Source organism: Onychostoma macrolepis, chromosome 20 (assembly GCF_012432095.1).
Source record: "Onychostoma macrolepis isolate SWU-2019 chromosome 20, ASM1243209v1, whole genome shotgun sequence".
In the NCBI taxonomy this organism is placed as follows: domain Eukaryota; kingdom Metazoa; phylum Chordata; class Actinopteri; order Cypriniformes; family Cyprinidae; genus Onychostoma; species Onychostoma macrolepis.
The window spans coordinates 21112081-21123929 of record NC_081174.1 but is presented as its reverse complement, the minus strand read 5'-3'; the positions used below and the strand labels follow the sequence as shown (position 1 = coordinate 21123929).

At 36.0% G+C, this 11849-nt stretch overlaps 1 protein-coding gene across 1 annotated transcript; it reads right to left on the bottom strand.

Moving 5' to 3' along the window:
- Window positions 1–1551: 1551 nt before the first annotated feature.
- henmt1 (HEN methyltransferase 1) lies at window positions 1552–4171 on the bottom strand. Its single transcript, XM_058754879.1, has 6 exons — window positions 3904–4171; window positions 3670–3785; window positions 3349–3483; window positions 3077–3259; window positions 2791–2962; window positions 1552–2053 (listed from the first exon to the last, which is right to left on the bottom strand). Exons 1-6 carry the CDS (start codon window positions 3985–3987, stop codon window positions 1559–1561), a joined length of 1185 nt encoding a protein of 394 aa, XP_058610862.1. The 5' UTR covers window positions 3988–4171; the 3' UTR covers window positions 1552–1558.
- Between the last annotated feature and the right edge of the window lie 7678 nt (window positions 4172–11849).

Below are 11849 nucleotides of genomic sequence, written 5' to 3'. Positions count from 1 at the left end.
TTCAGCAATGCTTGAAACTTTTAGCACAAGGCTCTTGAGCGGCGTGTAGCTCTTCTTATCCTCTCTATAACACTACAAAAACTTTTTTTATTCACGTTTTTGTAGTTACTTGATGTATCACTAAAATGAAGGTATTTTAATGACTATTTTCATGGTATCTCTGTCTGTAAGGTCAGCTCTAAGGCATATCAAAATCATACATTAGTGCTTCTCTTGTTGTATGTGACCGTATGCCCATGTCTTCTCAGAAGCCATTCACTGTTTTATTAATATAAACTCACTAGCCTCTGCGATTTAAGTGTGCGTGAGGATTCGCAGTTGAGTGAGTGTGTATACAATCTATTTGTAGCACTTGATTATCTCATAACTGTCTAGAGTTATAGTGTAGAAATGCATGGGTGTCACACCTACTCAATGTGTCCGAAGCATTTTGTGTAGTCTTTGCTATTTCCATCAGATTGATCCAGGTCTGTCAATATCCAAACACTAAAAAAAAAAAATACTGACGGGAAGCTTGGATTCAACTCGGCCACACGTCTCAGGTTTATTATTTTATCTTTCGCAATTACTGCACAAATATCAAAGCAACACACTGCGAATGTACGGAGCCCCTAAAGACCCATTGCGATATGTATAAATATGAGATGGGAGGAAAAATTATGTATCAGTGCTTTTGCATTCTCTAGCAGATGTTTTGGATTGCTTACAGAAACTTTGTTCACTTGCAAAACCTTTGCATTCATGCTAGAAATGAACACAAAGATTTCTTGCAGGAATGCAAACATTTCATCGCAATGTTTCTCAAAGCGAACTTTTGCGAGAAAATACAAAAACATTGATATATACTTTTTTCTCCCATCGCATATTGTTCTTCATCATCATGTCCCTTTAAGGGCTCCGTAGTGAATGTTTGCAAATACCAGTATATTTAGAGGTTATATGCGATATTTCAGCTTCATTACTTTTCATCAGACACTCAGTAATGTGAGTTACTTTAAACTTGATTTTTAGTTTTTTAATTGATATACTGCCAAAATGAAAGTCTATTTTTATGTATTTGAGCTTTAGTGATTCTAAAATTGTGTGACGATTCACTTTTTTCCCCTCCATGTTTCCTAATTACTCTTACATAACCTGTAAGTAGGTCCTGGTACTTTACATGTTGTAAAAACATGGTGGCTTTATCTCTTCTGTGAAGTTTTTGGTTCTTGTAATTGTACTGTGTCTGATGTTTAAAAGTGACATTGCTTTTTTGACTGTCTTGTAATGTTGTGTTCTAACTTTTGACCAATAGTGGCTTCCATGCCATGTGTTCTGTTATGATGCTGGTAAGGTATGTACCATGCACTGTTAAATAAAAACGCATTTCAAAGGTTGTGTCACATATTTGCATTTTTATTAATGACATGTTTAATGATTGTCTTCTCCATCGATCACAGATTTGGCCATTTAATTGAAATATGTCATTTGGGTGATTCTACACTTACAGTCAAAAAGGAAAAACATCTTAAGTGCAGCTTTCTTTCTTTTATTCTGGTTATAAAGCTTTCTGGGTCTGTTATACATCTCCGTAACACCCAAGCTCCCTATCCCAGTCCTCCTCCACACTGTTTGCTATGCCTGATACTGCTTTCACATCTTCCTCTTCTTCCTTCACCTCTTCCTCATCATCATCATCAGCAGCGGGCAGGTTTAGCACCGTTCCATCAGCGCTCATCCTCACTCGTGAGTCCACCAGTAGTTCCTCCCCGAGACGCTGCACGCTCCCACACAGCGCTCTCACTCTGGGACTGGACCACACACGTGCCAAAGGAACGCAAATGGTGCCGCCTTGCTGGTAGACAGGCTGCCAGTCACGTGTACCCCCTTCAACCCCATGCTGGAATATGTCCATTAATGGAGGAGCACAGAAGTGTGCATTATTGTTGGAATCCATGTTCATTCTGCTGAGCCATTCCTGTCTCAGGTGCTGTGCCTCATACAAGACTTCATTAACTAAAGTTCTCTGGTAGATGTTGTTATCACTTAGGCTCGGATACACTACTTTGTACATCTAGAAAAGGAACAGCAAAGAAAGATAAGATACGAGTGCAAATATCACCAGTTTTAGGACAAAAATAACTTTTTTTTTTTTGGCTTAAACCTGTGAAGTCAGCATTAAAAGAAAAGTTCACCATATTTTTGAAAGTGCAATGTTATTGATCTTACTGCCAAAAATTTGTCTGTGCATGTTTTGTATTTTGACCCCAAACCAAGTTCCCACCCAACATTTTTTCTTTTTCAGTAGTGCCGTTCATGTAGCACCTACAGCCCTGCATATCCTTCCAAAGATTGCAGAATACAGTCGCAACGTACTGAAACTACCGAAAGGCCTTTGATTCCATATTGTGGAAGTTCATCTGAGCAAAACGGATTATGGAAGGAAAAAAAAATTGTTCAGAATGTATCGGTTGTTGATTGGGGTGGAGGGAATATCTGAATGCAAGATCGCAGTTCATTGTAAGAAAGGGGCAGGTTTTAAACTGACTTACAATGACTGGTCACCAGAGAGAAATCTGTAATTCCACCGGAAAATAAAGTTACAAGTTATTCTAGCCTAATTAAAAATTGCATGGATCAATTCATGCTAACTTTATGCAGAGATGACATTTTTATAAAAACAAGCTTTTGCTGCACATTTCAGTACTACCAAATTGTGACTGTTTTAGTAAAAGTGACAAGTATTTAGAAAGTACAATATGACTCCTTTAAACAAATATGGAATTTCTAATAAGAAAAAAAGTTTCACACCAGTCTATAGACTGAGGGTTCCAAGCGTTCAGCATTGCTCATGGAATCATGGAAATTCCTCTGGAACACGGCAATCTGGGTGCAGAATCCCACTTCTCTCCAGTGGCCAACAGCTTCTCCAACTCCTGTGAATTGCACGGTGTAGCCATAGTCTTTACACACCTTGTGAGCCCTGTTGGGGAGAGAAAGATTTGAAAGCTTTTAGCTATATATATTTTTTTTAACATGAACATTATTTAAATCTGATCCTGAATGCGTTTTCACTAGATATTGAACATTTAATTACCAAGTTTGAAACTCCGCTCTGGTCCATTCGAACTTGTGGTCATGGTTTCTGAATCCTCTCAGGCCTGGCAGCAGTGGGTTGAACTCTGCGTTTGGTGTGCTTACGATCACGGCACCTGGTGCCATGAAGCCAAACACCACCTCAGAAAACCTTGCCACCTCCACAAGCTCCAGGTGTTCGATTCTTAAATGGTAGAGATGTTTACATAAGCTCAAGTTGAACATACAATGTGAAAGTAACTAAGTTTATTTACAAAGACGTGGCACACTTACAACTCCACACAAGTCACAAGATCAAATCCTCTGGTGCAGGGCTCCCTTTCTGTGACAGAGCCTTGATACAACTCAATGGTCAAAGGCCCATCACTTGGCTGTAGATAATCACTTATAAGTGGAGCCAACGTGTGCCTGGCAAAAAAAATAAGTCACGCAAGACTAATGAACAGAGGAAGCCTGATTTGCATATGGCCAAAAGTACGTGGAGCCCCCATGTGTAGCATAAACCGTTGGCCTTATAGTATAGCACTGTCATTTCAATGTCATCTAATGCTACACAACAATGGAAGGTTTGCAGGTAAAAGATACCAAACTTACATTCTCTTCAGGAGAACGACGCTGTTGAGATCAACTCCCACTAGTAACTGTATACCGTTGCGATGAAACTTAAGCTTTTTTAATAAGAAACATTCTGCGCATCCGAAATCGATGACCTGCGGAAAGATGTAAAAAACAAAACAAAAAAAAACTATTGATTAGCACGCTAATTCAAGCGTAGCGTCAAAGGCCATCGCGACTTAACTTTAAAATGTCATTCATACGTTTATTTACCTTTTTAGGTCGGTAGGTTTTCACATAGTCGATAACAAACTGGTATCGCTGCATATAAAGCGGAGGGGAAAACGGCGTGGTCATGGTGAGTGTCTTGGTCTGCTCGGCTGTCTGTCCTCAACACATGCCTGACACCGTCAGCTGAGCCGGGTGAATGCTTGTGATTTACTCAACCTTTAAAGCAAACGCAAAAGGTTACGTTACTGGACCGGTGTTAATTTAGATATGTTTATTTTAGTTAAAATAAATTAACATTTTAAAGCAGGCGTCTCCAACCCTGCTACTGTATTCTGATTCAGGTGTGTTTGATTGGGGTTGGAGAAGCTGAAATCTGTAGGACGGTAGTTCTCCAGGAGGGGCTTTAAAGCTTACAATAAAAATCAAGCCGTTTGTATTTCATGAATTTTGAGCGGCAAAATATCGTGTGGTTCTGTGAACCATTTCCTTTTATTAAATTGTATTTTATAATAATCTCATCTTCATTTTCTATGGGGTGATCCACAGCCCACTTATAAGATACATTCATGGAGATTTTATTATTTTGAGATTCAATTATTTCATTATATTACTTGAACATAGTAAAATTGCCCAATTACAATGTAGAAAAAGCATTCGGTCTAACAAAGTGAACACTGCATTAATATTACAATCAGGGATGGAAATTAACTTTTTCACTCACCAGCCAATTTGGCTGCTAAATTTAAGTTACCTGCCATTCATAACTTCTACTAGCCAAAAATAAATAAATAAATAAAATACAGAAATAAACCAACAGCTTGAGGCTGTCTACACTGGACGTGAGTACTAAGGGTGTGCGATATTGACAACAACAACAACAACAAAAAAACAATATTTTCTGGGATTTTATCGATAAAGATAATTAGACGATATTTAGTGTGTTATTGTGCTGATATCTTAAGGACTACCGTGGACAGCTGACTCCTATAGTTTTTTGATATTCTTCATATTCTGTGTGGTGGTCAGTTCACAGCAGTGATAGAAATTAATCTTTTCCAATAAGGTTCAATTGATTTTAACCTTTTATGGGCATTTTTACCTTTATAAAGCCATTTTTTTCTAAAAGTGTGCATCACCTTTTGAGTCAAATTCTTACATTTAATCAATCAATAATAATAATACATTTAGGCTGTTACTAAACAAATGGAATCCGTATCAAGAAAATTCATCTTTGCAGAAGTTTATGGCGTTTAGATGTATTTCCACATGTTAATGCAGCTTAGAGGGACATGGAATGCTTTAACCTGCAGTTACAAATGCATAAATGAAGTTTTGATATTTTAAACATGAAATGTTGAATACTGATATTTGAAATTATTTTAAAAATGAAAAGATACTTTAAACGTAAAATTAAAACCGCCAGTAAGTGGCAGCAAGTCACTGTTAATAAGTGAGTCATTGCGACTGAACCGAATCATTTAAACGGTTGATTCATTCAGGAACGAAACATCGTCATGTTGCTCAGAGACGCAAAACAGCGCTGTGGCAGTGTTTAGAATGTTTGTTGTTGTTGTTGTTGTTGTTGTTGTTGTTGTTGTTGAGGAAATGGAGCAAAATCAGGCAATATGGTGTCTAAAACGTAAGTCTCTTGATATTAACTTTTTGTTTATTGATCTGTTGTATAAAATTAGTATCACATTTGTAAACATGCTGATTCTTTCAGAAAAAACGGCACTCTTCGTGTGATATTGATTAACTGTATGAATTAATATAAATATATACACTTTCTGCCCCTTATCTTGAATTATGTGATCATTCTTAATGCATATTAATAGACTGAATCATGCAGTGAAAGAACACACTCTAAATGCGCATGCGCACTAATTATTCACTTCATCACGTGGTCGCGTACGAGTGCAGGGCCCGTATTCACAAAACATTTTATCATACCAGAGTTATCCTAAATATCAGTAAAAGTTTTTAGCGAAGAGTTTTCTATTAAAACCAACAAACTTTTACGAGGGAATAGAGAGAAGTCTTAAGCTCAGAGTAAGGGCAGGGTTGAACTCGTTGCTATGGATGTCAGCATGCTTACTATGCACACAGTGATTGGCTGATAGGTGCAGGCTCTGTCAGAGATTTATACATAAAATCGTGCTCTACAATATGTTGCCATATTCAAATTAAGGTTTAAACATAAAAATGTTAATTGCCACATTCAAATAGGCTAAATATTTTAAAATGCAGGCTAAGAGTCACTAATTAAACAAGTATATGTTCAGCTAATCATCAGCCTCTTACATGTATGCTTCTTGTAAACAATTAGTAAATATGCATATAAACAGCCTTTTAATTAACAGAGTGGAATAATGATGGCTGATAGTAAGACATGCAAACATGAAAGAAAACCAAACTGGACGCAAAAAGAGCTGTTACTGGTTAATGAAAACAAGTATATAGGCTAATCAAAAGAAAACTGTCCCCGACAAGTTCTACAACAGTCATATTACCCCCGCAATTAAGGCGATATACCTTTTCAAAAGCTCATTGTTGTCAAATGTTTCTAAAATATTTCTATTCCAAGGCAGACTGCCGGCAACAGCCATTTTAGGATAGTTTGTGGTTCGGTCATTACTCATAAAGTTTCAGATTTAGGAGCTAGTTTTAGTGCTAAAATGCTTTGTGAAATACTCTTATGTCTTAATTATCACATTATTACTGATGCTTAATTTTCTATTGGTATGTCTACTCGTTTACAGTTGGAGCAATGATGTGAACACGAGTTCCATCAATGGCTCCAACAACTCCAGGAAAACCCACCATCCTCATAAAAGTGGCTTGTTTTTGCAATATGGTTTGGTGGTCAGTTGGAAAGTTGCTTAGAGTCAGTTGTTTTATTTGGGATAATAATGCATTGAAACATGCCAAATTGTGCAGTCATAATTTTTGGCCATGCTGTCATACAAAAAAATTATGAACACATGCAAAAACAACACTGTAAAAAATGGAACAGGCTATTTACTTAAAAGAATTATGGTAACAATATTACACTTAATATTTTTGAGTAGTTTTTAAGGCTTGTTTTTTTTAATGAATCTACCTGAATAAATAATGTAAAATCTCCTAAATTAATTAATCTATGACACAATGAACTTAATGTAATTTGTGAAATGTGCTCATTTATTGTAAGTTGATTCTAAAAAGTCTGTGATTTTGAGTGAGGCCTGTTTGTATTCGACTTTGAGTTATTGTGTACATTTAAAAGACTGTATACAGCCAAACAGCTCAAGTGGGAAAATACTTGAGAAATACTGCAAAGTACTGCACTAGCACAAGCAAAGCTACTGCTCATTGAACAAGGCTTAATGCCTTATAGGAGTAGGATCCATAACCATAAGCTCTACTCTTCTGCACAATGGAAACTTCAATGTAACAGAAACGCTTTCAAATGTCAAACATAACTGAACATTAAACATTAATAATGTTTCCCTTCACTCAAAAACACATAAAATAGCATTTAATTTCCTCTCCATCCAGCCATATGCAAAGCATGCTGGGAACTAACAATCACCTTCAAAAATAAAACTGCAAAATTTAGCTAATTCCTTAAAATAAATAGGTAGCCTTCTTTCCTTATTTTTTGTTTTGTTTAATCAGTTCCTCAATTCAAGCCTCAAAACTGCTTAAATTTCCTTTAAAAAAATAGTAAAATTAGTTTATTAAAAGTAATAACTTTTACTAATAATAAAATTATTAGTAAAAGTCCTCAATATTTTCTATAAAACACTGAATCACAATTTCTTTAATGAAATATAAAGATATATATTATTTTTAATTATCACCTTAATTTTTTAATGAAAATTACAAGACCCATGATTCATTTTTTTTTTGTGAAGTGGACCAATGAAACATTAATATCTTATGTTGTCAGTGTGCCAATTTAGTGATTTTGTTACTAGATTTAGTGACTTCCTCACCCTTTTAGAGACTTTTTTCAAAAGCCTAGCAACAAAATCAGTTTCTTGGACAAAACTTATATACATTCCGAGACTCTCCTATGATGTCATAAAGATGCGTTCACTGATCTAAATAAATATAAATATACTGTAGATCAGTGAACTCCCCTTTATGAGGTCATCTAGCAACATTAGCTACTTTCAATTGAAAGCAGTTGGCAACACTGGTCAGTGTAGTTGTTTTTTTTGGTCCATATTTTAATGGTTTAAGTCAGGGTCTTCAACTAAAGCGGCTCGAGGTCCAGTAATGAACCCTCCCCACCAGCCGAGGTTCAACCAATTATATATAAAAAAAAATCGATGGTTTTTGCCAGGCCAGGGTCTCTGCAGGATATTTAAGCTTAAATTCAAGACTTTTAAAGACCTTTTTTTTTTAAGACCTGCACAAAAAAATAAAAATAAATAAAAAATTAAATGACTGTAAAAAGCACGATTTACTGTTCAGATGCAGGTTTTCACAAAAACAATCAAGTATTATATTAATTAAATAACATATAAATATATTTTACTGCCTTAATTGTTTACATTTTATAACACACCTTCTTGTTGATCCACCAGTTCACATTTACAACTCTGCGTGTTTGCTTAAAAACATGGATTGATTTTCACATTGGCCTTTGACAACAGCAGACTGTACGGGCTGATTGAAAATGGAAAATCATTCTCTTCCAGCAGGTGGCGCTTTGGGAACGGCAGCAGTACACAAAGCCCAACAGACAGACTCCACAAAGCAGCGAAGCAGATGACTTTGAAACGTGCAGCGCTCATATTTATTCAAAGAATAGCGCAATTCTTGTCTTTCAGTCCCCACATTTAACACCTCCTGAAATCATAATTAAGACTTTCTTGTAACATTTAAGATTTCTAAGGACCCGTCAACTTTCCTAATTTTTGAAAATGCCATTGCTTTTCACCCACTGAAAGTTTCATCTGTCTGCGCGCAGCGGGCAGCTCTCTGCTCTCATCACTGTACACACGACTGCACCCAAACGGCTCTAGAGCTGACCTTGATCTGCTAGATATAAATTTGATGTACAAGAAATTAGCGTTTGGTGTTTATTTCATTATGTCAAAAGCTTTCACGGATTCGGACCGGAGTCCGCTACCGTAAAGACTACAAAAGCTGCGCCACTTGAAATAGAAGCTAGATATGTAGGTCCGGGTCCAAATGGGACGGGTTCCATCAATGGCTCCAACAACTCCAGGAAAACCCACCATCCTCATAAAAGTGGCTTGTTTTTGCAATATGGTTTGGTGGTCAGTTGGAAAGTTGCTTAGAGTCAGTTGTTTTATTTGGGATAATAATGCATTGAAACATGCCAAATTGTGCAGTCATAATTTTTGGCCATGCTGTCATACAAAAAAATTATGAACACATGCAAAAACAACACTGTAAAAAATGGAACGGGCTATTTACTTAAAAGAATTATGGTAACAATATTACACTTAATATTTTTGAGTAGTTTTTAAGGCTTGTTTTTTTTAATGAATCTACCTGAATAAATAATGTAAAATCTCCTAAATTAATTCATCTATGACACAATGAACTTAATGTAATTTGTGAAATGTGCTCATTTATTGTAAGTTGATTCTAAAAAGTCTGTGATTTTGAGTGAGGCCTGTTTGTATTCAACTTTGAGTTATTGTGTACATTTAAAAGACTGTATACAGCCAAACAGCTCAAGTGGGAAAATACTTGAGAAATACTGCAAAGTACTGCACTAGCACAAGCAAAGCTACTGCTCATTGAACAAGGCTTAATGCCTTATAGGAGTAGGATCCATAACCATAAGCTCTACTCTTCTGCACAATGGAAACTTCAATGTAACAGAAACGCTTTCAAATGTCAAACATAACTGAACATTAAACATTAATAATGTTTCCCTTCACTCAAAAACACATAAAATAGCATTTAATTTCCTCTCCATCCAGCCATATGCAAAGCATGCTGGGAACTAACAATCACCTTCAAAAATAAAACTGCAAAATTTAGCTAATTCCCTTAAAATAAATAGGTAGCCTTCTTTCCTTATTTTTTTTGTTTTGTTTAATCAGTTCCTCAATTCAAGCCTCAAAACTGCTTAAATTTCCTTTAAAAAAAAATAGTAAAATTAGTTTATTAAAAAGTAATAACTTTTTACTAATAATAAAATTATTAGTAAAAAGTCCTCAATATTTTCTATAAAACACTGAATCACAATTTCTTTAATGAAATATAAAGATATATATTATTTTTAATTATCACCTTAATTTTTTTAATGAAAATTACAAGACCCATGATTCATTTTTTTTTTTGTGAAGTGGACCAATGAAACATTAATATCTTATGTTGTCAGTGTGCCAATTTAGTGATTTTGTTACTAGATTTAGTGACTTCCTCACCCTTTTAGAGACTTTTTTTCAAAAGCCTAGCAACAAAATCAGTTTCTTGGACAAAACTTATATACATTCCGAGACTCTCCTATGATGTCATAAAGATGCGTTCACTGATCTAAATAAATATAAATATACTGTAGATCAGTGAACTCCCCTTTATGAGGTCATCTAGCAACATTAGCTACTTTCAATTGAAAGCAGTTGGCAACACTGGTCAGTGTAGTTGTTTTTTTTTTGGTCCATATTTTAATGGTTTAAGTCAGGGGTCTTCAACTAAAACGGCTCGAGGTCCAGTAATGAACCCTCCCCACCAGCCGAGGTTCAACCAATTATATATAAAAAAAAATCGATGGTTTTTGCCAGGCCAGGGTCTCTGCAGGATATTTAAGCTTAAATTCAAGACTTTTAAGACCTGCACAAAAAAATAAAAATAAATAAAAAATTAAATGACTGTAAAAAGCACGATTTACTGTTCAGATGCAGGTTTTCACAAAAACAATCAAGTATTATATTAATTAAATAACATATAAATATATTTTACTGCCTTAATTGTTTACATTTTATAACACATCTTCTTGTTGATCCACCAGTTCACATTTACAACTCTGCGTGTTTGCTTAAAAACATGGATTGATTTTCACATTGGCCTTTGACAACAGCAGACTGTACGGGCTGATTGAAAATGGAAAATCATTCTCTTCCAGCAGGTGGCGCTTTGGGAACGGCAGCAGTACACAAAGCCCAACAGACAGACTCCACAAAGCAGCGAAGCAGATGACTTTGAAACGTGCAGCGCTCATATTTATTCAAAGAATAGCGCAATTCTTGTCTTTCAGTCCCCACATTTAACACCTCCTGAAATCATAATTAAGACTTTCTTGTAACATTTAAGATTTCTAAGGACCCGTCAACTTTCCTAATTTTTGAAAATGCCATTGCTTTTCACCCACTGAAAGTTTCATCTGTCTGCGCGCAGCGGGCAGCTCTCTGCTCTCATCACTGTACACACGACTGCACCCAAACGGCTCTAGAGCTGACCTTGATCTGCTAGATATAAATTTGATGTACAAGAAATTAGCGTTTGGTGTTTATTTCATTATGTCAAAAGCTTTCACGGATTCGGACCGGAGTCCACTACCGTAAAGACTACAAAAGCTGCGCCACTTGAAATAGAAGCTAGATATGTAGGTCCGGGTCCAAATGGGACGGCTTCTGGATACGGACCCGGACCGCGGTCCGCCTGTTAGTGACCTATGGTTTAAGTGAAATGTGGGGTCATAGAAAAAAATCACTTTTGGCCGCTGTTGTGTTTGGTGGGGTTAGTGCCACAATATGTAAGACCCTGCTTACAGTGTCATCACCGGTGCATTGCTGCATTTTTCCAATTTTCCAGCCAATTTTCCATTTCTTTTTTCTTTTTCTTTTTTTGTAACTGACAATCAAGTTTGTATCGTTTTATCAACTTCATATCATCATATAACTCCAATATGTCATATCTTCGCTGGAAAGTGTTTGTCTCCTCCTCTGCCATCTTGATACTCCTAACTAGGTTAGGAGACCTCTTCAGCTCTCTTAAATAATTTAGGAGCTGAGACC